This window comes from Lynx rufus, unplaced genomic scaffold, assembly GCF_022079265.1.
Source record: "Lynx rufus isolate CCGP_SWC_20201006 ecotype Redwood Valley unplaced genomic scaffold, mLynRuf1.p SCAF_3, whole genome shotgun sequence".
NCBI classification, from domain to species: Eukaryota; Metazoa; Chordata; class Mammalia; order Carnivora; family Felidae; genus Lynx; species Lynx rufus.
In genome coordinates, this window is record NW_025814845.1 from 83039725 (window position 1) to 83067607 (window position 27883).

Genomic DNA, 27883 nt, shown 5'->3' on the forward strand with positions numbered 1-27883 from the left:
TTGGTTTATGCAACTTTATTGAAGAAAAATAAATCAATTACTAGCAGAGCTATTAGTTGATCACTCATCCATTGACAACTTGCATCATTTATTCAGTGCTATATTAAACAGTGTATTGGAAGATAGATTAACTAATAGCTCCAAGCCTCCTAACAATTTAAATGAGAATTACAAAATGTTTGAGACCCTATTTTGGAATACAAAGGGTGTTTGACTTCCAATTTCCATTCTCTGTAGAACAAGAACAGGTCATTCCTTTATTGACATGCATAAAATACATCACATTTTCTGTTCTGCTGATGCTATAAATTCAATACCAATTCTCCAGCCAAGCCACATCAGTTATGAGCATAAAGTATATCATGTAACCTCAAATCTCTAACAGTGGAAGGCTTAAAAAAGACTGGATGCTAGAATAATGCTGCTTCCTTTGATGTGACAACTGAGCATCCATCTCCCTCCCCCTCAGATGATTTCTTCAGCATGTTAGAGCAGTGAGGAATGGTTTTAGTCTCATAACCAAGTTAGAGTGAAGACATTGGCCACATAATACACATGCTCCATTTTTAAAAAAATTCAGAATCTTGGGCAACTGTTCTCTTGTAACTACTTTACAGTTTCTAAAAGCAGTTATTGTCCAAAGCTGGAAGAACTTAAGTCTTCTCAGATGAGCATGTGAATGAATGGAGGGAGGTAAACAAAAAATAAAATTAAAAAAGATGAGGTCTGAAAGGGGAGCAGCCGGATAAGAAAATCAAAAAAGGAACAGTAATTTAAAGTTTATTCCAGCTATAATGCAGGTTATTCTGACTTTAAGGTAGCATCACATGGCATACTTCTGAGTCCATTCCCGAGATATTCTGTTGTACCTGCAAATAAAGAAGATGTTACTTAAAAAGTTAAAGAATTCTTAATATTTGAAAGGAAAGATTTCTATTTTACCTCCAAACTCATCATGGAGTTATCTCTTATGGCTATGATTAGAATTAAGCCAACAAGGGAGAAATAGCATTGGTACTCAAAGCAATGTGGGAAATGGAAATCTTATGCTTCCACTAGAATGTTCCAATAGACTGAAAATATTTTCATAAACACAATAAGGTGGTATTGAGATTGGGGACGCTAAGAAAAAAAATAATCAAAGACCTTTTCTCTTCCCTACCACTGAGTTAAATGTTCTATTAGAAAATCCTATAATTAGTATTCACTTCAACTAACTGTAACATTAAAAAAATTATTTTAGGGGCGCCTGGGTGGCGCAGTCGGTTAAGCGTCCGACTTCAGCCAGGTCACGATCTCGCGGTCCGTGAGTTCGAGCCCCGCGTCAGGCTCTGGGTTGATTGCTCAGAGCCTGGAGCCTGTTTCTGATTCTGTGTCTCCCTCTCTCTCTGCCCCTCCCTAATTCATGCTCTGTCTCTCTCTGTCCCAAAAATAAATAAAAACGTTGAAAAAAAAAATTAAAAAAAAAAAATTATTTTACAGATCATGGACTTATGTCAGAACGGCAGTCTACAGAAATTTCCATCAAAGTTGGAACCAAACAATTTTATCTGAATCCTAGACTTTGAGAAATTGGTAATACCAGAAATTACATTTGAGATTTAAAGCACAGGGAGAAGATTAGACATTGGGGAAGGAGGTTTTGAAGAAAGGACTTTTCAAGAGAGGTGGGTGTGAGTGGTGTGTATGTGTTAATTGGAACATGTATGTGTTACTTTTAGAAAGTGTGACTGGAGCTAACAAGTCCCACTTGAGACTTAATGAGAATCTCTAGTAGTACAACTCAGGGGCATCTTTGTTTAAAAAGATCAACAGGTAACACACACACGAGCAAGGTTATTTATTACTGAGGATTATCATTCATATTGATAAATGCTATCAATTTCTTCCTGTATTACATCCATGCCATAAATTACTTACCAACAAAAAATACAGTGATAGCCTTAAGAAATGAATATAACATCAAAGGGTATAGGAGAACTTTTAGATTTCTATTTCCAGTTTGAACTTTATGCAATATTAACTAGCTTCATTTCAAACCAAGAACTAAACATGGTTCAACCACTTTTCTAAACTTTAGCATATAGAAGTTCTTTCTACCATTCATGGTTACCTCATTTAAGGACACCCTCTCAAAAAGCCAGCACTTTAAAACAAAGGTTTCATTTAGCATACAGGGAGCCACAAAGTATAGCTGATATTAATGCATGCTTGTCAGTAATGAACATTTAGTTTAGATGCCTGGAGGCTTTATTAAAAGTGTTTTCCCCTTATATTATGATCTCTTGGCCAAATTTTAATTAAATCACCACATTCCATAAAGTACTGGTAATAAAGGTTAAAATATACCAACTTTAAAATTTAAATACCATGGTAGTTTGAAAAAGATACTATTTAAACTTTCATTTCTTACTAGTGCTATATATAACTGCTTTGCCATGCAAATACTCTCAAGCAGTAATGACTACTGGGTATACTTTCACGCTAAACAGAGATCAAGCAGTTAAATGTACAGTTTTCAGAAAACTGTCACATCTGTTACCTTTGGTTAGTTAAGACAGTGCCTTTAAGCATGCAGCACTCAAGTGCTGGCAGTACCATGAATAAGCGCACCATAGAGTGCAGATCCTCTTACCCTACAACATAGCGTATTTCTCTGTCCACTCTCTTGCTAACCTATTGTACCTAATTGAACAAGTATACTTAGCATTAATCATAACATACAACAAAGTTATAATGGTGAAGTAGTACATAAAGGTAATTCAAATATCTGAGGAATTTAGACCACATTTTTATAATAGTACCAGTTATTTGTTTCAAAAATGTAATTGGGACAAAGAAAAATCTTTCTTTCCAAAAACTTAGTAAGTGACAAAGCACTGAACATGTTGGGAAATTAAAACGTTTTAGAGGGGGCTATTCATTGTCACATAAACTAAAACCTATTAAAAAAAACTCACATTTCAAAAACTAACTTTCTGCACATTTTAATTATTATCTTACCAGCAATAATCATCAAGTCTTCTTGGCATTTCCACAACTTACAGCAGAGTGTAAGCCTAACTCATTAAAAAAATAGTCACTTTTCTACTATATACTTACTTATCTCTGTCTGTTTTATAGATCCGTGCAATCTCTGGCACTAGGGGGTCATCTGGGTTTGGATCACATAGCAGTGAACAAATGGATAAAAGAACTGCAAGAAAAAAAAGTGTTACCTAGCATTGGAAATTTAGATAAAAATGTATTTAGAAACATGTATTAAAAAAAAAAACACCCAATCCTCAAAAGATTTTTTATTAGTTTGTATCTTAAGGTCAATGAGACACAGCTTTACAGACATTTTGCTTCAAAGGAGACAATAAGGAATGTCAAAAATAGAACTTTGTTGGCATCAAGTTTAGTACTGACTAGCTATGAAAATAGTGCCAAACTCAGGAGTTCCAAGATACTCAAACAATGCGGTAGTAGTTTTTTATCCTTTTCATAAAGTTAAGTGGCATTAGTAATAAACTGTGGAGTTCTGGGTACTTTGAGGGGGGAAATCTATAAAGAATAATGTGGGGGAACATTGTGCAGTATTATTTTCAGCGGTTGGGCATAACAAAAAATCCATTCTCAGGGTGTCTAGCTAGCTCAGTCAGAGGAGCATGAGACCCATGATCTTGGGTTTGTGGAGTTCAAGCCCCATGTTGGAGGTAGAGTTTACTTATTAAATAAATATATATATATTAAAAGAAAGGGGGCACCTGGGTGGCTCAGTTGATTTAGCCTCCAACTTCGGTTCAGATCATGATCTCATGGTTTGTTGAGTTCGAGACCCACATTGGGCTCTATGCTGAGTGCTCAGAGCTTGGAGCCTGCTTCAGATTCTGTATCTCCCCCTCCCTCTCTGTCTCTCTCAAAAATAAACATTAAAGAAAACAAAAAGAATAAAAAAAAAGAAATCCATTCTCTTCCCTGCCCTTGGGGGAGTTTCACATAAACTCCCAACTGCTCCATTGTGTTTTGTCTCCTTGAATTTATAAACTAAGAGTACTGATTAAATAAATGTTGAGATCTCCATTACTTTTTTAATAAAAGATTTTATTATATACATATATGTACATACACATATATTTTTAAGTAGGCTTCACGTCCAGCGGAGAGCCCAACGTGGGGATTGAAATTACAACCCTGAGATTGAGAACTCAGCTGAGATCAACAGTTGTGGACACTTAACCGACTGAGCCATCCAGGAGCCCCTGAAGATTTTATTTTTAAGCAATCCCTACACTCAACATGGGGCTTGAACTCACAACTCCAAGATCAAGAGTCATGCTCCACAGACTAAGCCAGCCACGCAGGCACCTCTCTATCTCTATTACTAAACGAGCCTTCACAACTTTAGTTCTTACTCTGACCTGTTCAATTCATGAACTTGGATGATACCAAGCATTACAGAGCATGTATCTAATTCATTTTGTATGCCTATTATGTGGCAGACACTGCAAAGTGTTATAAGGGATTTTCTTTCTTCTCCAAAACAGTGATTTTAGTCAAATAAAAGTCTGGGAGATGCTACACTACCTTTTTAGTAGATACAAATTCACTGCACAATCCTATCTGAAACACTGTCTTAATTAGCAACATTAAAAACCTCATTTTTTATACCTTAAGGTATGCTAAGCCAACACCAATACCCAAAGGTTACTACAGGGTACACTTCCTTCCCATTGAGTAGTCACTCTGTGGTAGGTGATTTCATTTGTGGGGGAGAAGTGACATAAAAACCACCACAGTCATTCAAAATGGAGAAAGATGGAGGAACTCCATCTCCATCTGGGATATTCTTGTGGAGACTGGACAACCTATTAGAGATGTCATATAATAGATCCCAACTGAAATTAGAAGACCAGAATTGATCTAGAGACCTTTCCAAGACTATGAATCTGAGCAGCTCAAGACTTTCTCTGAAAGTATTTTACCTTTAGAAATAGTTAAAGCAGGAGACCACTGTGATCTTAGAATATCGAGACAAATGCTGCCATTACTGTTAATATTTGGATGATAAATTCTTGTTGTAAATGCAACCTAAAATAAATTAAAAAAATTTTTTAGGTATCTTTTCCCCAAGTAAAAATAAGCATCCTAATCTGAAATAAAAGACTTTCATTTTTAGCAAGGCTTAAAATACTGTCCTGCTCGCTTGCTCGCGCGCTCTCTCTCTCTCTCTCTCTCTCTCTCTCTCTCACACACACACACACACACACACACACACACACACAATCAAATGGCTAAAACCTACTTTACATACACAGTAGGACTAAAAATTACAGAAACTCATCTGATATTCTGATCAAGATCTTTCAGGGGATCCTTCTCTTTCATTAAAATAAAATGTACTCTTTGGGGCAAAAATTTTACTATCAATGATATGATGGGATATTCTGAAGGTTAACTTTCGCTCTACCATGTCATGAGTATCAAGAAGAACATTGTGAAGGCTAATTAACATTCATTAATAAAGGAACTTCAGAATGTAAACCAAATTTGTAGACCAACTCACTTAAGGTATCAAGTTACAAAAAGTATGTGTTTTAGTGTGCGTTTCCATAGTACATAACATAATTTTAAATATCACAAAAGTGTTTCATCTGAAGTAACTGTCATACTACACCTATAACATGACTGCAAAGACGGCTGAAGTGCCAACGTTCTGCTATTTTCTACAGGTATTCATATAGATTGGATTTATGTTAATTGCTCTGAAAAGACAAGGATCAAATGCTTTTAATAACTGTAAACCAGTCACCTTCGTGCATTAAGCAACTATAAGCTTTGATAGATTTATTGTTATATATGCAAACCCAAACCCCTAAAAGATATAGCCTGTCTAAGCCCTAACAAACATAGCCTAGGCTGCAGCAACATATGCAAATGAATACAAAGCTGAATACCTGAAGTCTACTACTTTACAGAGGTTAATAATCCAAACCTGTATGAGCACAATAAAGGGGGGAAAAAAACTTCCACATAATGTATCAGAGCTTTGCAACATTGGATAAATCCTTATCTCCATTTACAAAAGTTCAAATCCAGGTCTAGCTGCTCTTCTAACTAAAGATTAAGAGCATTCTGTATTATATATTTAGCTTATGTATTAGCCTCAATATGTATTTAACCTAAATTATTCTTACTCCCTACATATACATGCCAATTACCTTGAATTACATTGAATCTTAATTTCTAAGAATACTCTATTCCTTTGAAATAAAACACTGATGTATACTAATGGATTTTGGGGATAAAAACACTGATGTATACTAATGGATTTTGGGGATAAATACTTGCCTTAGGTGGTTTGAAGGGGTAGTCTGTAGGAAAATGAATTGTCAAAAAGAATACACCACCTTGATATGGGCTGTCATTCTGTGAAAAGAAAAATTTGCTTGACTCTGATATTTAAAATATTACTGCTAAATAATCCAGGTAACATTTCTATTTTCTAAATAAGCATTTAATATGGACCCAAATTACCCACTGTTTACACTGCAATAGAATCTAAACTATTCCACAATTTAGTTCATATTACTAGAAAATACACAATCAAAATTTACTATAGAACAATGAACCCTTATTTACTTAGATCCCATTTTACGTAGGTCACCAAAGAACCGAAAAATTACCCAGAAACTAAGTGTTCTAGATCCCAACTTTCACAAAGGAAAAGTATACTTAGCAATAAGGACTATAAAAGTATTATACATCAAACATGAATTTGAAAATAAGGTCTTATATTTATTTCTTCTAATGAAAACCATATATACAACACAGAAGGCTTTGTACTTCAACACACCACTCTGGCTACTGGCAAAGCAAAATGCTGAACTCACAACCCTGAGATTAAGAGTCACGTGCTCTTCTGACTGAGCCAGCCAGTAACCCCTCAAAAATCCTCATTTAAAACCAAGGAAGTTTTTCTTCAAAAGCATACTAAAAACCCCACAGCAAACCAACACACAGCATTACAATATTTGGAAAACAGTGTAGAATATTTGTTCTTCCACTTCAAAAGAAAACAAAATTTCAAGCTATCGCATCACTCTTCCTCCCTCGTTTTGATTATAATTTGAGTACGAAGGACTCTTAGTAAATACCTATTAGACAATGTTAGTATGAAGTAATTTTTGGGAAACACTACTTGCTAGAATTTTACATTTAATTTAACCAATATCAGGAAAAAGATATCATTGTTCCCATTTTATGGACAAATATAAAGGGACTTGAAGAAATAACTTAGGTGAATGGTATAGGATAGAACCAAGATTGAAACCCCAGGTCTTTTGAAGACTACCAACAATGGAACAGAAAGTGAGGACAAAAGACAGTGACTTAGTAAAAAACTTTAAGGTAAAAGTTAAGGAAAATATAAAACTGCTTCTAGATATGCTAAGAGCCGACCTGAAGATGTATTTCAAAGTTTATAGTGAGTTATTACCAACATCTATTTCTCTCCATTAGAAGAGTATGTACATAGTGCTAATATAAGCCTTTTACTATGCTCATTCTGGATATCAGGCAAATAAAAACTTCTCCAGATCTGTCACTTTTATAGTGTTCATTTAATCCCCAGCCCGCTGTAAAATAAACAATAGCTGAATTAATTTAACTCCCTTCTATAGATCAGGTATGTAGAAGGGACATTGAGAACAATTTCTTATCTTGATGGGCTAACAGTATGGTAAAGAGACATATAATGAAATGTTGCAGGTATTATGAAAAATGAATGGGATATATCTGCGAGTTGAAGGAAAAATGTCAACTTACTGATGATAAATGAAGTTCAAAAAAACATACAACTAGTAAAATTAAAAAAACTACAGTTTGAATCCTTTCGTAATGCCCAAGTCCTTTCTTTTCATATTGTTTACAAAATTTTAATTTGAAAAACTACAACTGCAAAGCAGCATTGTGAAGTATAGACAAAAATCAAAGCAAGGTACCAGAATACGATCTGAATTTACCAGATTAATGGATCTTTAACAGCTACATCAACTGGGAGTAGATGCTTCAAATGGCATACACTTTTATAAGACTAATACTGAAAATGTTTGTACAGTGTACAGTTAACAATTTACGGTAATCCTAAACAGAATTCTAGGGGCACCTGAGTGGCTCAGTCGGTTAAGCATCTGACTCTTGATCTTGGCTCAGGTCATGATCTCAGTTTGTGAACTGAGCCCTGCACTGGGCTGAAAGTGTGGAACCTGCTTGGGATTCTCTTTCCTTCTTTCTCTGCCCCTCCCCTGTTCATGTTCTCACTCTCTCTCAAAATAAATTAAAAAAAAAAAAAAAAAAAAAAAAGAAGAAAGAAAAAAAAAGAAATTCTAAATTTTCATACAATCACAAGTGCTGTAATCTCACTGCTTCTGAATAAAGGCAACCTAATCATAAGATTTAAGCAAAACCAAATTTCACTTCACTTGTTCAAAAAAAAAAAAACTTATGGGATGAAAATATTTCAATGTTACAATTTAACACTATAACTCCATCAACTCAAAAAGGAAAAACTGGTAAAATCTTAAGATCCAGGGGTAACCCAACCAAACTATGCTATCTAAAGATTGAGGCTCTATATCAAAGTTACTATAAATAGAAAACAGAAAAGAAATTAAAACAGGAATATTTTGATTATAAACTGACCCAAATCCAGAATTTATACTTGATCTCTTTATAAACCTTCTACACCTTGGATTTACTCCAATTAGTTCAAGTGGCTCCTCTCAGTGTCTGTATTCCTCCCCTAGGGCAATCATAAAGTGTTGGTATTCCCAAAGATCCATCTTCTGCTTCTATCTCCTGATCCACACTTATTCTGGTAACTCTGGAGTCCTTCTCTCTCTCTCTCTCTCTATATATATATATATTCAAATGCTCATGAATGTTTATTCTTGGATGTCTTGTGTCCAAAACTCAAACCACAAACCATCAGTGATCAAAGCAGTTATCAATCTTAAAGATCCTTAAATTCTCTTCAACTAGCTGCTTCTCCTTTAGGTCCATTGCCACCACTACCTTCGTTCCAGATCTCACATCTTTTTTCTACATTATGGTAATGGTTTACTACTGGTATTCCTGTCTTCACTCTGGCTTTTTCTTCTAATTTATCCCTCACCCTAATTCTGAAGTTGTCTTAAGACACAAGTTGCACCCCTGCTTGAAATCCAGCACAGATTTCAAGATAAAGTACAAACTCCTAAGCACATAAAGTGCTTTATGAACTCATTCCCACTAATATAGCTGGTCTCATCTTCTACCTATTCTCCTAAATGTGCTCTTTACTGCACATAAAATGTTTCACATCTCCTTTTTCTATTATTTCTTTCTTTCTCTTCCTTGAAATATTCTTTGAAAAAAAAAATTTTTTTTTTATTAGAGAGACAGCATGTGCGAGCGGGTGGGGGGGGAGAGGGGCAGAAGGAGAGAGAATGTTAAGCAGGCTCTACACACAGCGTTAGCCTGACACAAAGCTTGATCCCACGACCCTGGGATTATGACATAAGCCAAAAATCAAGAGTCAGATACTTAACAGACTGAGCCACCCAGGCATTCCTACTTGAAATATTCTTATCTGCATCTGTATCTTTATCTCTAGGATCCTACCTACACTACAGAATCCATCTTAAGCTTAAATGTCCTTAAAAAGATAATACAGCCTTTCCTTTAGTTCAATCCGCTTGTTGCCTTTCTTCTATACTTTCTGTACATTTACTATTATCCAACATATTTATAACTTACTTATATTTTCCACTTCCTCTACTCTTCCTCTGGACTACAAAGCTCCTTTTAAAAGGTCATGAAGGGAAGAGTTTTCATGTATCATTAACCTTTGCAGAAACTGACATAATACACTTAAAATAAGTTGAAAAATAACCTTTATGGACCAACGAGACAATACATATGAACCAATTATTTGACTTCAGATGGTTTTTGTAGTTGATTCTGCTCAAGCTGCCAAAGATGACGTTATATTATTCAAGTTTGGTACTTTCTTCCTTGGCTGTATCATAGATTAGGTGGAAGTTAGTGTGGTTCTCCAAATAATTTCAAACTTATCTTTCTCCCATCTTTCTCACAGCTCCATTTCCAATTAGTAATCAAGTATATAAATACCAGAAATAAGGAGTTAATTTCTCCTAACTTTTCCAATTGTTAATGGGAATTGTCCTCAATATAGTACAAAAAACCCAGCCACCACCAAAGTTTAAGAACCACATAACCAGCAATGCTCTGTCATTTCTTTCAAAGGTTTAATTTTTATTAGTATTTGTGCTTCCAAAGTATCTTACCTTAAGAAAGAATAAGCCAGTTCAAATGGTTATTAGAAAGCATTTTGCCTCATAAATTTAATGATCAAGAACATTCCCAGACTGTAATACACTAAAACTGAATAGTTACTCTGCATCAAAACAAATTAGATGCTCCATTCCTTAGTCAGGAACCTTTAGTTATGTGGCACTGCCAATCACTTTACTGACCTAAGAAGTACTCCATAGCAATTTTGTTACCATTTATTCTTTCAGCAAATCTGCAAATATATGGATTGCTATACTACCAATGTCCCAATGTTTTAGCTCATTTATCTGCATGTCACACAGCTAGGCATAATAACAAAATAAAGCAATTATTTATCTAATCAAACTGTGATGTTGTATCACAAGGATGCAATCAAAAGCCAAAATAAGAACATGAGTTGTTTCATTGCTGACGCTATGGTAAAGATAATTGCTAACTATTTCCAAGTTGACACCCAAAACCGGTGTTTACTAAAATACAGTTTCTGCAAATTTTGTTCATTAGGGAATATTTAAATAGTTCTGAAAATCAAGTATTTGTTTTTAAAAGCAGAAAACTGTCATTGATACAATTAACAAAGTTTTCTGAAAATAAAAGCAAATAAGTAAGCAGCTACAAAAAAAGGTCAGGATAAGCAATTTTCTCTTATTCTCTAAAAAATTACTGGCATAAACTACTCACTTATGCTTCACTCTGATTTACTCTAAGTATATTCCTCACCTTTTGGAAACAAAAGTTCAATAAACAGTGAAGTCTCAGAGTCCAGCAGAAAAATGTCACACTAGTGTCAAAGAGCTGGTTTCTATCATGCACACCATCCAATTAAGTCTTGAGATTACCAACTTTTTAGTGCTTTATTAATACTGACAACTAATTTTTATGATGAGACCATCTTACAGCACCCTCTGGATCAAAGACGAGCTTTTACTTGGTAGAAATGGTAAGGCATTTTACTGAACACTCTGCTTTAAGAATTGGTGATCTATAATGACAAAATTCTAGAAACAGCAAATCCATGTGCCTACAGAATCTAGGGAGGCAAAATGAAGTGGACAGGAGTGTGAGACACAAACCCCATATAAAAAAAGGGAGGTAGCTGCTAAACTCCATCCCCAGTCGCTACTGCTATGGAATGAGGGCCTCGTCAGGGTTTTAATATGAAGACTGTTAACTTCTAAACTGTTTTGTGGACCAAACTGGGTAAAAGCCAGACTAGTTAACTATGTTCACTTAAAATAAATAAACCACAATTTTGTTACAAAGTAAGTATTTTTAAAGCAAAATAAAATTTACAGTAGTAAGAATAGTCCTTGAGATAACTGGAAGTGAACAATTCTGACTGTTAATTTTTTTTTCCCTATTAGGATAATACAGATATGTTTCAGATTATTAAGATAAATATCCCCCCCTCTACCAACACCACCAAGTTTAACTTAACTCACAGTCTCCCTACCTTTAGGTCGTAACATTTCACAATTACTCTAACTCAATCATCCCTGCTATGATTTCCCATAAAATTTCCTATCTTATACACTTGTTTTAATTGCCGGTCTCTCCCAGATTTTAAATTCCCTAAAGAATGAGAAGTATTATGTCTATCCTTAATGGCTGGCATACAGTGGGGGACCAGAGGGAGATGGAAAAAAAAAAGATTAAAGTTATCAAAATCAGAACTACGGAATAAAAACTTATTGATCCAACCCATCAACTGGCTAACTTTTCCAAGAGCATTTCTCCTTTTAGAATAATACCTATTTATTGACCGTTATCTCACCAAGTACATTATTGACATTTATGTTGAGATTAAACCACCAAAAAGGGGGGGAAGAAAGCAGATTAAGACATACATAGAATAGAAATCCTAAAGTGCCTTCCAAGTCAAAAAAAAATATTAAGTATTGTGCAAGATACAGTCTTACCCCAGGTTGTTTTACTGCGCTCTAATTCTGTGAAATTCTTAGATGGTATCCATAATTCTGAATATTCAATTATCCAGCATATACAGTTTCTTATCTACCCAGGATAGAAAGGAATTTTGCTGTATTCAAAATATCACTTTCTACCTAAAAATATTCAAATTTTGTAAAAATCTAAAGTTCTATACAAACATCAAATACAATAAAAACTTAGATTTTTGGCAGCAAGAGGAATTAGGTCCATGGTAGAGCTAATAAATTAAATGGAAGCTCTGCAACAATGCTTTACATTACTACAAAAGAAAACTAGGATAAAGTGAAAAAATATTTGATAGGTCATAGAGATGCTAGACTCTAGAACCCGAATACAGGGACAGACACATATAATATATGTAAACAAATGACTAATTCATTAAATTTTTAGGGCTTTCAAAAGCTGTACAACTACGGCAGTTCCAAAACGGCATTACAAGGTTAATAAAATAAATATGAGACTAAGTTAAATATAACTAGGTCAATGTTGAATTTTTAATTAAAAGCAACAATTTTTAATTCTTAATACTTACAGGTCCCATAATTGTGGCTTGCCAATGAAACACTAGGGCAAAACAAAACAAAACTGTTAGCTAAAAATGTACAAGCTTTTTTGAAATTAGCCATTCAAATCAACTTCAGAGTAACTTACTGTCATCCCCAACTGGACCTGCAGAACATTGTGCTGGAGGGTCACGGGCCAAATCACTAAGTTCCTACACCAAAACAGAAAATGATGGGTCATATAACCATAACAACAAACAAACAGAGTCAATAGTTGATCTTCACCCCATTCTTTAAGGGACACACAATCATAGTTCACATTAATACATTCTAGTAAAAGAAAACATTAAGTTAACCATAGTCCAGATCGTGGAACATAATAGGCACAGATACAAAAATTCTTGTTACATCAACAAAAGCCGTCCAAACCAGAAAAGTTGTATCAGATACTTTCACAGCTTAAGAACTGAGACAGTTCTCAACATTCATGTTGTTTGCTTAACTTTCAGGATATCTCAGAAGCCCTTATTTCTACTATCCTAAATCCTCTGTTGTATCTGAACCACACTATCCACAGACCTCATTTCCACTTGAAAAATCTCTAATGGGGCTAGGTAGGTAGGTATCCTTTTTGATTTGGTCTTATTGCTGCAACTCAACTGTGTTTATTACCCTGGAAGAAACTGAAATTTGCTCTTAGGAAAACATGCAGTTTCCAAAATTCCATCAGACCTTATATTTATAAATATGTACTTAGCCTTTCCAGGACTTATATGTAACAAATACGGATAATTTAGTCAGAAAATAAAGTTGTTTCTTTTTTAATTTTTAATTTTATTTTAGAGAAAGAGAGTATGTGTGGGGCTCGATCCAGAGCAAATATCTGCCTCTCTCACATGGTCCAAATACATTTCGGAAAATAACCAACTGTTGCACAGTGATCAATCTAGATTCACTCCATTTAAAAACAAAACAAAACCCCACAATGCAGAAGAATTGTCCTTGTGGTAATTGTTTCACAAAATTCATAAACCATGACATTGTAGCTCTAAAACTAAAAATGTCACAAATCAATTATACCTCAATAAAACTGGGAGTTGGAGATTGCTCTGATACACTGCCAACTTGCTTCTCAAACTCACACATTTGTTTTTAAGGTTATCAAAACAGCCAGAAATCCCAGGATACACAACTTAGGATAACGGAAGATCAGATCAGACCTTTATGCTTGCCTAAATAAATATACCTTCTTATGTTCAATATATTTAAGAACGGGAGAAAATTCATCCCAACCACCATGGATCCTGATCAGTAGGAATTACAGAAACTCTGAACAGAGATTTAAACAACTGGTTAAAAGAAACTATGTATGGGGGGGCACCTGGGTGGCCCATTTGGTTAAGCCTTCTATTCTTGATTTCAACTCAGATCATGATCTCATGGCTTGTGGGGGTTTGAGGCCCATGTCAGCTCTGCGCTGTAAGCACAGAGCCTGCTTGGGATATTCCCCCCTCTAAGTAAATAACTTAAGAAAACAGAACAAAACTATGTATGGTTTTAACTTAAAAACAAAAACAAACACTGTTACAAATTATCAAATGATTCTGAATCAAGTATTTGAAGTTATTTTTTGTTTTGTTTTTTCAGGCTTGATGTCCAGGGGGGAGCCCAACACGGGCTTGAACTCACAACCCTGAGATCAAGACCTGAGCTGAGATCAAGAGTCTGACACTTAACCGACTGAGCTACCCTGGCGCCCAAAACTACCAATTTTTGAGTAAAAATAGAAACGTACTTGAATTAATTGACTACCCATTAAGCAAATGACTTTTTCATAGGCCAGATTAGGTTTCATATGGCCATTATTTACATCCCATAACCAGCCACTTTTGTTATGATGGGAATCTACTTTAACACCATCTCAAAGCATTAAAAACTTCATTGTTGGTAAAACTCAAGTAGTCTAGTCAAACTGACACGACCAGAGAATTCTCCCATGTTCCAAAGCTTATGTAACAAGTTCTACTGTTTAGCTGGCCCACCAAAAAATACAAAAAACCAAAAGCTAATTTATACAGTTTAATTCTCTTTCCTTAAGGAACACAAGGGTTCAAAAAAAGGGGTCTATTTTAAGGTTAAAAACTTACCTGTTCTAAACCATCCCCCCCTCCTTTTCCATAAAAGATTTATCTCGTTTCTTACATTGATCTAGCCCAAATTATGTCCTTAATAAACATGTTTTGAATACAGATTTGTTTATATGCCAGAAAAAAAAGCAGTTATTTTTAAATAAAACCAATCTAAACGATGACTGCTCTAAGTGACCTTGAAACAACTTCATTATAAATTTCCGGAATCTATAAAGTTGACCTAGAATATACCAACACCCTATTTAATGTTAAAGAACATATTTCTTACAGAGGAAACAAGTTTTTATGCATAATATTTATAAATTAAGCCTTTATAATACTGGCATTATTATTCTAACTTTAGAGTGAAGGTCTAATTTCAGCTCTTCCCTCCCAAAATTTCAGGCTCTTGTTACTCAGATAATTTCTGAGTGTCTTATTTTCTAAGTTCTCCATGACCAAGACGTCTCTGAAGTAATAATCAAAGATCTAAAATTAGGCCAATTATCTTACATACTAAAATCTACTTTAAATACAACATTGAAAAAAAACCAACCTGAGTTATTTTAGGGATCAAAACAGGTCTTTCAAATCATGTACCAGCGTTCATCTCTAAGATAACAAGTAATTCTCATGACATTATTATGCCCACAGCATAAGCAAATGAGAATACATAAGAAAATCTCAGCAAGAAACATTATGAGAAAGCACAGTAAGAAGTCACCTCAGATGCTCTTAATGTGTAAGACCTTTTATCTACTCAATAAACTATTTTACCCTGCTTTCATGGAAATGCTTTTCCCTTACTCCAAAACATGTGATTGTAGTGTTTGGTTAATGGTGGCTGATAACCACCCATTACTCAGGGCTAATCATAGAATTTTGTTTCTTTAGCCTCAGTGATTAGCTCAAAGGGCTGGAAAGTAACCTAAGCCAAGCCAGGACCTGACCTAATCAGGTCCATCCATCTCTGCCTGGTTTTTCATATTGAAGCTGGGAAGACTTCTTCCTTCTCTAACTGTAAGGATGTGACCTAGAACTATTGGCAGGCATGTGCCTTGAAATTACATGGTGAATCCAGAGAAAAAGAGACCACATTGGGCAAAAGAGATAATAAGAGCTGACTTGGCATAAAGATATGCAATTTCAGTCCCTGAGGTTGTAGCTTGCTCTGGTTCCTATAGTTATTTCCTTTGATTGTTAACTGCTCCAGTTTCCTTCTAACAAATCCAAGGGAGAAAAAACGCCAAGAGTGAGGAGAGACCCGTTCTAAGCAGAAAGTTCCTGGGAACCACGGCCATTTATATAGAGGTTATCCCACTAAAGCACAATGTAATGCTCAAGTCTTGTTTTTTGAAAAACATGTAAGAAATCTAAATCAAACAGTCTCAAAATCAAGCTAGAGGGAGCAGGGAGAAATCATGTATTTTGTCTAGCAACTTTTAATCTAATCACAGAAACTAGAAGTTAATTTAAATCCATTTCTAAAATGAAAAGTAGTATTTGCTATTAGCTAAAGTTTCACCATCATTTATTCACATATAGGAAAAGTGCATATTTGGTGTCAAGCATGTTAGGTCTGAATATACCGAGATAAAACCTGAATCCCTTCCCTAATAGACTGAGTTAATATAAAGTAGGCACAATGCAGAAACAAAAAACTACATTTCAACAACTTTAAGTGCTTAAAATAAAGACATTTAAATGCTTTGTGAATCCTGAAAAGGTATAACCACTAACCTTGCCTGGGTTTAAAAACAGTGACAACTGAGCTGAGTCCTGATGGAGGGATAAGCATTCCAAGCAGAGAACCTTATTCAAAGTCAAGGGTATGAAAGAACAGTCTACAAAAATTTGCTTGTAATTCTGGTATACCAACCAGAAACACAAAAGAGTAAAGGTAAGAAGGTAGCACATGTGACCAGCAAGGTTAACCATGGCTTGATCTTTCAGTAGCTTTGAATATATCAAAGACCATCCCAAAGGCAATGGGAACCACAGAAATTTTTAAGCAGGAATAAGGCAAATCAAATTTGGGGTGTTTTTAAAAAAATGTACAGACAATAGTACACTAGAAAAAACTTTCAATTTTTAAAATTACTAGGTCATATCCTAAAAGTACCCCTGAATCTGTGTACCCCGGCTGACAAGTAAAGCTGAACATTTTTACTATATTTCCTTCATATTAAAAATAAAATGCTGCAGAGAGGTGCCTGTATGAATCAGTTGGTTAAGCATCTGACTCTTAACTGGCTCAGGTTCTCATGGTTTGTGGGATTGAGCTCCGCACTGGGCTGCACACTGAACATCACAGAACCTGCTTGGGATTGTCTCTCCCCTGACCCCACAAAATGAACTTTAAAAAAAAAAAAAAAAAAAAAGCTACAGGAGCACCTGGGTGGCTCAGTCAATTAAATGCCCAACTCTTGATCTTGGCTCAGGTCATGATCTCAAGGTTCAGGAGTTTGAGCCCCACATCGGACTCTGTGCTGATGGCAAGAGCTTGGGATTCGATTCTCTCTCTCTCAAAATAAATAATTTTAAAAAAATGCTAGATATACGTGAAGCTCCCTCACGTACTCCCCAATTCCACTTGCCCCTCAGAAGGTTATTTGAAATTTGGTTTGCACTACTTCTCCCCATTTTTATACACTACTAGATATGTATCTCTTAAGAATATATAGCATTGTTTTGCAGGGCTTCAAATTTTAACTATATATATAGACTTGTACCCATGTGTATTTCTATAGATATCATTCAGAACATTGGCTTTTAAAAATTTTTTTCTTTTAGAGAGAGAGAGAGAGAAAGAGAGGGAGGGAGGGAGAGAGTGAGTGAGAAAATCTTAAGCAGGCACCACACTCAGCGCGTAGCCCAACATGGGGCTCAATCCCACGACCCTGGGATCATGACTTGAGCCAAAATCAGGAGTGGGATCCTCAACCAACTGGGCCACCCAGACCCAGGCACCCCCAGAACACTGGCTTTTAACACTATTTGTGACAAGCACTTCTAAAATTAACTATTAGAGTTTCTATCCCCCATATACCCATACAAAAATTTAATCTGTGGGTATCACAGACTCATCTCTGTATTGTAGGAATCCCAAATACAAGGACAGAGAAGCAGTAACTACATTAGGAAGCATTAGCAGTAATTCAGGTGAGAGTAGAACATGAACTAAGTCATGGAGGATTAAAAAAAAAAAAAGATCTTAAATACCAAGCATTTTACCCTTACAAAAATCTTACGAAAATAGGCCTGATTTCTATTTTACATCAGAGGAAAGACTGCATGCAAGTGTAGGATATACTAAGCTTTAGGATGTGTAGGAAAACAAAAGTAGTGTATCTACTAGACACTTGAAAATTAGAGATCTAGAAACAGATTTCAAAATGGCTGCTTTTTAAAAAGGGTGTCCTTACATCAAAGATGCATTTAAAAAAATTTGATACGGTATTTGGCATACTGAAGAAAAAAATTTCAATTGCACTAAACCAACTCTCCACTGTACTTAAGGAATAAATGCCCTAGATTGAACAGGATACGGAAAACTGAGGTTTTCATAGGATCAGTTTCTCCATAATCATTCAGTTAGTTTGCATCTTATTACTACACTCAGTGTGAATCTAGTGTTACCTATTTTTTAAGTTACATGGCCTTTAAATTAAAGCCAACTGAGAAAACAATTATCCATTCCACTGCAAGAGGAAACTCTATTTACTGGACTGAGATCAATTTTCAATGAAGCACTTACTCAATGAATTTCCAAAAGTAATTTTGTCTTTGGTAAAATCATACTAAGTACTGAAACTGTTAGCTCTTTGCTCCCTAGTAGAGAGGAACGTGGAAAGGACCAGAGAACAGCTCACATATAGCACCTGGGAAGTCTTCATATGATGACCATCCCTTTCCCCAAGAATAGCATTACTAAAGTGGGCTCTTGCCCAACTATTTTTTACTAATTTTTTTTTTAATGTTTATTTATTTTGAGAAAGAGTGAATGGGGTAGGGGCAGAGAGGGAGGGAGACAGAGAATTCCAAGCAGGCTCTGCACTGACAGCACAGAGCCCAACATGGGGCTCAAACTCACGAACCATGAGATCATGACCTAACCCCAAATCAAGAGTTAGATGCTTATTAACCCAGTGAGCCACCCAGGCCCCCCATAGCCAACTATTAAGACCACTAAAATAGAAAAGAAGTTGTCAGGGGAGACTGGCACATACTAGGAGTTGCTTAAAGGCTCCACTCACACTGAAGGGACACTAAAATGGATCAAGGGCATACAAGGACATAAAACAAACAAACCTCCTCACCAAATTTAAATATTTTTTTGTCATGGTATGTTCTTCTGGAGGAAATTTTTTTTTTGATCATCTTCCTCTGAACTGCTTCTCCTGAAACCTTCCTGCATACTTAGCTAGTATGAAAATCCAGGCCTTTTCTCACTTAGAAATATGCTTCTCTATTCCATTTAAAAGCCCAAACAGGGCACCTGGGTAGCTCAATCGATTGAGTGTCTGCTTTGGCTCAGGTCATGATCTCGCGGTTTGTGAGCTTGAGCCCCACGTTGGGCTTGCTGCTGTCAGCACAAAGCCCGCTTTGAATCCTCTGGCCCCCTCTCTCTATCCCTTCCTTACTTACACTCTCTCAAAAATAAATAAATAAATAAATGTTAAAAAAAAAAAAAAAAAAAAAAAAGAGCCTAAACAGACCCATAGGATAAGGAGTCAAGCAAATCTCTCCAAAAGGCAGCCAAAAGGTACAGCTTAAGGCAGTGAGTTCTCAATTGTAGGTACATGATTAAACATTAAGAAGTATGACCATTCCTTTTGTGGGGCTCCTACAAGAAAGCCCAGCTTATCTTTAGATCTTTGCTTTGATCATTATAGCACACAGGATCTCTTTGAAAGTTGACTATTAGAAGTAAAACATGAAAAGACCTAAAGTCTAAACATACTGCTAAATATTTGCTTTTTGCTTCTCTACTGTATCTACATCTTACTCACTTTAGAGGTGAAATGACTAACCAGACTATGAAGAAAAAGCCAAGGCATTAAATGCAAAGGCCTAAAGAGATGATGGGAAGTACAAGAAATGGTCTCTGCCATTAAAGAATTCGTAAGTTGGAAATACAAGAACTATTTATGAATAATGAAACTACAGAGCAGCCATATCAATGAGTGTTCAGTAAGATTTAATACCTCTAGTAATAATCGTTTAAGCATCCTGCTGAACTTTCTAATGACAACCACTACTTACACATTAGATCAACATAACCAAAGTCAGCATTTATGAAATTACTGTGGTAATGCCAAGTTCATGGGTTCCATCCCTGAGTACAGTAATTATCATCACCATGTTCACAATCATTTGTTATCCCATACTCCACTATCCATCATGCACATTATCACCCAAAGGTCATAACGATAGCAGTATAGATACAATTCCTATCATAACTTTTGGGAAAACTTAAAAGGTTCATGCCATTACTGACAGGCAATTTCTTGTATTTTACTCAAGAGTCCACTTCTTTCAAAACTTTTGACTTAGAGACCAGATTTGTAGAACTACGTGAATCAGCACTATAAAGACATCTCTTGCCTCTTAAAACCTATACTGAGCAGCAACATAAAATACTGCTTTGGGGTCTGGATGAGATGAGGCCATGAAGTGGAAAGAAGAGTGCCTTTAAAGAAATTTTGAGAGAACTCACCCTCACCAACCCTTTACAACCTAACAAAATATAAAGGTACATATTCAGACGAGTGATAGGACAAAATGCTATGTAATTATTGCTCGATGAGAACTGCTCTAATTGTTCTTATAAAGATCAGGTTTACTATGAAGTAAACAAAAATTTTCTTACTAACTTTAACATCATGAAATTTCTATATACTGTGTATAGACACAAATAGTAAAGAAGAAAACAGCAAACATTTCAGAAATGTATGCTTACCAGAAGTTATTTCAAAAGAAGGAAACCTGGCAAAAATATTTTAGGATCTGAACACTTTCATAGAACTGCAGACTTAAAGAATGAAAAGAAACAGTCACTTTAAAATCATTTTAGTTTGGAATTTACAATTTATGCGAAATCCTAAAAGTTTCTTTTACTTTAAGAATTAAGAGGTAGGTGCTACAAACCATGTCTCATTACATCACTGACAATATAGTAACTTCCTGTGTAGCTGTAATTACAGGTGAGACAGTGTGCTTGCTCATTACTCAAGATATAAAGAATGTCTTGAATGAATAATACTACAATTTTCTTTCTTTAGATCACCATTTAAATCACTTAAAATTATTCAAAGCTGTTCTTTTGTAGGCATTATCTAAATGGGCAAAACAGAAAGCCAAATTTAGGTTCTCAGCTTTGATACATGAAAACACACAAGGCATTTCATAGATAAGAAAAAACAAAAATTAACAGCAGTCCTGTGGTTGAAAACATCCAATTATACATTAGCTTTGAAATGATAACAAGACTAAGATGAATGTGAACAAGTACTCCATCCTAAAAACGAACAAGTAACCAAGTAGTGATTCACAACTGAAACCTACAAGGCCAAATAAGACAAATCTAGCTATGAAAAGTTGTCAATATCAATGATACAAGATTATACTGAAAGTACTGTTGCAGATAAAAATCAGATGTTTAGGGAAAGTATAAAACACTTCATCGAATTTTTCCCTTTCACACATAACAAGGCAGAGGATAGTTTTGAGAATCTTATCTAGCCAGATAACTTAGCTAATAAGATATTCACTAAATGCATTCATTCTTAATTACACTGTTCAACTTCAAATAAGATCATGCCGTTAGTAGTAAAACACAATCAACAACATAAAATTTTCCAGTAAAGTAACGAAAATCACTTAATCTTGCTGATTTCAAAATACTACTGGTTTGACAGAATTAGGTATAGTTATAAAACCCACCATAAAACGGCAAAATATAGCATAAGCAAATTATTTAAATAATCTTTTTTTTGTAATTTTTTTTTAACATTTATTTATTTTTGAGACAGAGAGAGACAGAGCATGAACGGGGGAGGGGCAGAGAGAGAGGGAGACACAGAATTGGAAGCAGGCTCCAGGCTCTGAGCCGTCAGCCCAGAGCCCGACACAGGGCTCGAACTCAGGACCGCGAGATCATGACCTGAGCTGAAGTCGAATGCTCAACCGACTGAGCCACCCAGGCTCCCCTAAATAAACTATCTTTAATAATAAGTAAATCTGGGGCACCTGGATGGCTAAGTCAGTTAAGCACCCGACTTTGGCTCAGGTCATGATCTTGCATTTCCAAAGTTCAAACCCCACACTGGGTTCTCTGCTGTCAACTCAGAGCCCTGTTTCAGATCCTGTGTCTCCCTCTCTCTGCCCCACCCCTGCATCTCTCTCAAAAAAGGTAAAAAACAGTAATGGGTAAATCTGATATAAAACCAAAGATTTCACCCCCCTTTTTAAAAATTTATTGTGACAGAGAAAGAGTGAGGGAGAGACAGAATCCCAAGCAGGCTCCACGCTCTGAGTGTGGAGCCCAATGTGGGACTCCATCCCACAAACCTTGAGACCATGACCTGAGCCAAAATCAAGACTCAGAACTCAACTTATAAAGATCAGGCACTCCCCTTAATTTCTTTTAAATTAAGTGTTTCCCATACTTGACTTAGATTCTTGGAAGTTAAGTTGTACAAGGTGACAAACCCCTATTCATGTGTTTATATGCTTGTTTCTTCCACTCAAAGCAGAGACTCTCATGGGTAATGACAAAGCTTCCTCATTTTCTATCTCCTGGGACTTAACTACTGTGCCAAATGGAGTAAAACTTCCCTCAGTTAAGTATTGGTTAAATGATTACCCCGATGTTTGTGGATCTTCACCAGAGGGAGGCTTCAGAATCACCTAAGGGACATTTCAAAATCACGTCTGTTCCCAGAGAAAATGAAATGATTCCATATATCTGGTAAGATCCTATACACTATATTAAGAACTCTGCTCAATTTCCCGATATATAAATGCAACTCATGTCAAAACCCACGAACAAGAACGTATATTATGGAATGCAAAAGCCAACCTAAGATTTGAAATCTTAATCTGAAAACATCTTTATGTCAGCATTAAGAACCTACTGTTTTCTTTACTAGAAAGGGATCATTACAGTAAAAGTATTTGGAAAAATTGCAAGAATTTACTGTATCTTGGATTAACAAGGTGCACGGAATCCATGAGTTAAATTCACATATAATCTAGTAACAGATATATTGTAAGTAGCTTCTCCCCCAGTGCTAATAAGAGTATTCAAGTTTATATTCGTAGGAATAACAAAAACTAGAATTAACACTGCAAAAGAGCAGGATGATGAAAACAGTGTCAAGGTAAGTGCCTCTTCATAAAATAAACACCAAGGTCACCACGATCAGTATCCATGAGTCACACAACTGTCCCACAAATTTAGTTGGCTACAGAAAAGCCTTGAGGATCCTAAAGAAACACCTGCAAAACTGTGTATCCAGCCTATAGGCTCTTTGGAGACAAGATATTTTAAGATACCCCTAGCAATTAGTTGGAACATGGCAACTCCCAGTCCTTTAAGAGATCAACCAAAAAGAACATTCACTCCCGCTTTCAAAACTTATGTTAGTGAATATCTTAATTCACAAATTAACTATAATCGAAGAATAAAGTGAAATTCCCATTATTTAAAAGTGAAGTGGGAGAGGAGAGCAGCTTATTGCAGGTAGTAAAACTAAAATGACATTCATTCACCTGATAAAATAGAAACAAATGGTTCAGAACAGCAGTACATTATGGAGTTCAAGAGCTTAAGCTCTTGAGGTAGACTGATCTGAACCTCAAGGGTTTCAAACAATTCTGACACATTGCAAACCCTCAAAACATGAGTTACTCTTCTAGGCTTGGCTCACATTATATTTTATGTGAAGTTCTTTTTAAACTTCCCCAAAATACAAGCACTGTAGTTACCTGGTTTAATGGGAGTAGTATAATTGCCTATGGTCCTCAAACACCACTAATCAACTTGGGAGTTCCCATTTTTCGTTTTTGTTGTTTAATAAATAGCCTTGTAAAACCATACTACAGCTTATTAAATAAATAATACAGCAAAAAACAAGTAAGATTGTTTGAAAAAGCTGCCTGGTCTAAGAAACACAATATATTTTAACGTAAGCTTTAGAAAAAACAAATCCAAAAGCTTTATCAAATGAGTACTGGCCAAAAATAATCCAACAATAAGCATTTCAATAAAGCATCAACAAAGAATGTAAGTATCTTAGTATTTGGAATTTGGGGGCTCCAAACAATAAATTAAAAAAAAAAAAAAGAAAAAAGTGCGTAACACAAGAAATACCATACTAATAGCGATGCCTACTTGACCCTGTATTTCTAGAACAGAAATTAATAAAACCATCCCCCATAACTATCACTCACTAATACTCTTTGGATCTGGGATTTTTTTTTTTTTTTGAAGTTTCACCATGTGATTCTGACAGTAACAGCTAAATACCAAGCCACATGCCTTTCAAAAACTTTCTGTACATTGAATCAACAGTCCTACATAAATATTGTTTTTTCCAATTTGGAAAGTATTATGTCTAGTTAATATATTACGCATATCTTCAAAATATTTACAACAGAAGACAATCTGATGTTAATGAAGGGTACTAAACTACGAAAGTTCTTTAAGGAGATTTTGAAAATTAAAAAGTGATATTAAAATAGCAGTAATAATCTGAATGCCATATGCCTGTTCCAAGCCACACACTAACCTCTTTAATCCTAAAATAAATGAATAAACAAATAAAATCTAGGACCCTAAATCTGTTTTGCTCACTACTGCAGTCCTAGCATCTAGAACATACTAGGCACTCAACTATTGTTCATACGTAACAAATACTCATTTTATAGAGGCATACAAATAACTTGCCCAGTCCTAGAATTCTAACTGGAGCATTTCTGCTCCAAAGTTCAAATTCTTAACCATTATATTGCCTCTCTAGGGCTTTTAAATAATTAAAGTGGTGTCACAGCAGCTGGGTATCACCTGTAAAAGAAAAAAAATCAATGAGACCTTCCTTTGAAGTTCCACATGCATAAAAAGCTATGGGTTTGAAACTATTCCACATCTTAGTAGCCTGAACGAATTCTCACAGATAAAAGATTTTGATTTGTATTTAATGTTATATTCTTTGTATTAACTATGCTTTTCCAATGTATTGCTGGCCTTCAAAGTGGTCAAAGAGATGCTTAATCCTTTTTGCTTTAAATCTTAACTCTTACAAAATTTTTCCTCTCCTCTTCCATCCTCTCAAAATCACAGAGATTTAAGTTTATACTTCACATAAACACACAATGACAATGCAATGATGGACTAAATCAAAATTCAAAATTTCAGCCTCGATACATTCCATGAAGATGTGAACCTTCATCTTTCATAGTATCAGCGTTGTCAAATAAACTCCAAAGTCATACGTATTGAATAAATCAAAATTAGGCAGCATCAGGTCTACTTAGTAAAGCCAAGTCCTTGTCATTCCTTCCATGCAGAACCCCTTTAAAAAAAGTAACCCATCAAAACCAAAGTTTCTAACCCACAACCTCCTCTGTCTGCTAGTTTTAGTAAGGCTGAATTTATTCCATGACATTTTTTTCAAGTTAGCTGTAAATACTCCACCCTCCTCGATTGTGCAAGAACCAAACACACCACACATACACAAGTTACAAAAAAGGGAAATACAGTCTGAGAGTTTGAATATAGATAAAGTCTTGAGCAGGACGTCTTAAGAGCTATGTACAATCTGATGTAAAAGTTAACATTTAACAAAGAATATCATTTTATATTATTAGGAAAGGAGATGCCGGAAAGAGCCTGAACCAGTTAAAGCAGCCGCCATCTTAAAATGCGGGATAGAAGTTAGAGCAAGAAAATGAGACTAAACCTCCGGAGGTGGAGGTTCCGCTCACCCCCCAAGCCTCGAAAAATCCTTTTTTCACCCCAATTTCCAAGGATAGTTTAGTATCAAACCACATTTTAGGTGGCGAAACATTGTTCCCCGAAAGTGTTATTAACAGAGCCGAGGCAAAACTAGGTACACCTAGCCTTCCCTTACTGCCATCACACCCCTCGTCCGCCCCCCTCCCCCCCCCCAGCCAAAAAGAAGAGAGCTTCCAGAAGCCTTTTACATCAGTTGCCGATGTCCCTCAGATAAATAGCTTCGGGTGAGAAGCCTCAACTACAAAACATAGGAAGCGGTAACATTGTGTCAGCCCATCTCCTCTCAACCCCACTTACTCTTGTGTAACCAACCTGCCCCCAGTCGATTAAGTTTGACTAAGCTCATTCACTACTTTTCAGCCACTAAGAGACTTCTACACCGACCCCCAATGAAGTTCGGGGCCCGCCAGATTTACACATTCTTCTCCCCTGAGTTTCCAATGATTCTTCCCGTAGAAAGCCTAAGATCCTTGATCTCACAATTGAAGTTTTTAAGCACCGAGAATAGGAAGCGCCATGACATCTGCTGGAGCGTCTCTCGGCAATTCTGACCTCAAACAAGACTAACTCTTCTTTTAGAAGCAGAACCGAGGCGCCAGAAATCACTCTCCCCCACCCCTAATTTGCACCGATTCCACTGAAACATACACAAGATAACACCTCACTCGCCACAAGTGTTGTTCTTTAGCTTGAACATTCACTTCTTTAAAGTAGATCTGCGTTTCCCTTCCCCCAAGAGAAGTGACCCAAAGAGGGACGTTTTCATAATTATACTTCCTCCCCACCCCCACGCTTTCCTCTGGTACTGAACCTTCCTTTCCTCCTACGACCCCATTCCCTTTAGCCCCAAGGGTTACCTTATTAATCCGTTTCAGCGCCATCGTCTGTGCTTTTCGTCTGGCTCCTCACTCTCCCGGTGTGTGCTCAAAGGTCCGGCCAAAACTCTTGATTATCCGGGCGGCAGGGAAAGATGGGTCTCTCCGTCTCACACCGGCTCTGCCAGACACAGGCGCCTTTTGCAAAAACGGAGCAGATCAGCACTCGCACAGGCCCCGAAGAGACCCTGATGAATCCAGGTCCCTTAAAACGGTCGCGATCCGGGGTGGGTGGGGTGGCGTGGCAAAGCCACCAACAGCCTCTATGCCGTGCTTCGGCCCGAAGAGGAGGCGAAGGTGACGGGAAGAGCGGAGGGGCGGCTACAAGTTTGACTTCCCGGCCTCTCGATAGGAAGAGACCCGGGTGGGAGAGGAAGAGGCGTAGGAGAAAGGGGTGGGTGCGGGGCAGGGTCCGGAGCCCAGCAGAGGAGGAGCCGGGGCCTAGTCGGCGCTATGCCGGCGTCACTAGGGCAAAGAAAGGCTAGGGGGGAGGGGGAAACAGGAGACTCCGGACTTCTTTCGGTTTCTGCTCAAAGATGCGGCCAGGGAGGGGAAGGAAATAAAAGAGGGAAGGCTTGATAGGTGTTGCCGTCCCCGCAGCTAGGGCTATTCTGTGTCGGCCCCTGACGCCACCGTACACTCCGCCTTCCAGCGCGCTCCCGCACGCGCCCGCCCAGCCACCGCCACCACGCGCCCGTGCTGCCCCTGAGGCTCCGGCTTAGGCGCGAGGACGCGCCCATTCCCCCACCCCTTAAGCAAGACAGGCCCCGGCTTCTCCAGCCTTCCCACCCTACCCCACCCAACAGGCTGGTCACTCAAGCCAACCAAGGCCTGTATTTCCCCTCTTACCCGGCCGGCCAGTGGGCCGGCCTCCCTTCCCATCCCCTAGCCGTCCACACCCACGCGTACAGAGGGGCCGGGGCCTCCCTCAAGCTGCGGCCTCGGCCTCCTCCCCGCGCGGCAGCTGGTGCCTCCCCGGCCCTACGGGGCTCACGCGCACGACACAGCCACAAGATGTCCGCTCTGACGGAACTACTGCCAGCTGCCACGCTCCGCCCCTCCCCCCTC

General features: G+C 37.0%; 1 protein-coding gene across 2 annotated transcripts; it reads right to left on the minus strand.

The window, feature by feature from the left end:
* UBE2D3 (ubiquitin conjugating enzyme E2 D3) lies at positions 1 to 26883 on the minus strand. 2 transcript variants are annotated; one of them, XM_047091426.1, is made up of 7 exons: positions 26798 to 26883; positions 12940 to 13003; positions 12821 to 12852; positions 6334 to 6411; positions 4968 to 5073; positions 3103 to 3196; positions 1 to 869 (listed from the first exon to the last, which is right to left on the minus strand). In XM_047091426.1, exons 1-7 carry the CDS (start codon positions 26819 to 26821, stop codon positions 824 to 826), a joined length of 444 nt encoding a protein of 147 aa, XP_046947382.1. In that variant the 5' UTR covers positions 26822 to 26883; the 3' UTR covers positions 1 to 823. The 2 variants fall into 2 exon arrangements, with proteins under 2 accessions (XP_046947382.1, XP_046947383.1); XM_047091427.1 differs by lacking the exon at positions 26798 to 26883 and adding an exon at positions 26589 to 26606.
* Positions 26884 to 27883: the final 1000 nt, after the last annotated feature.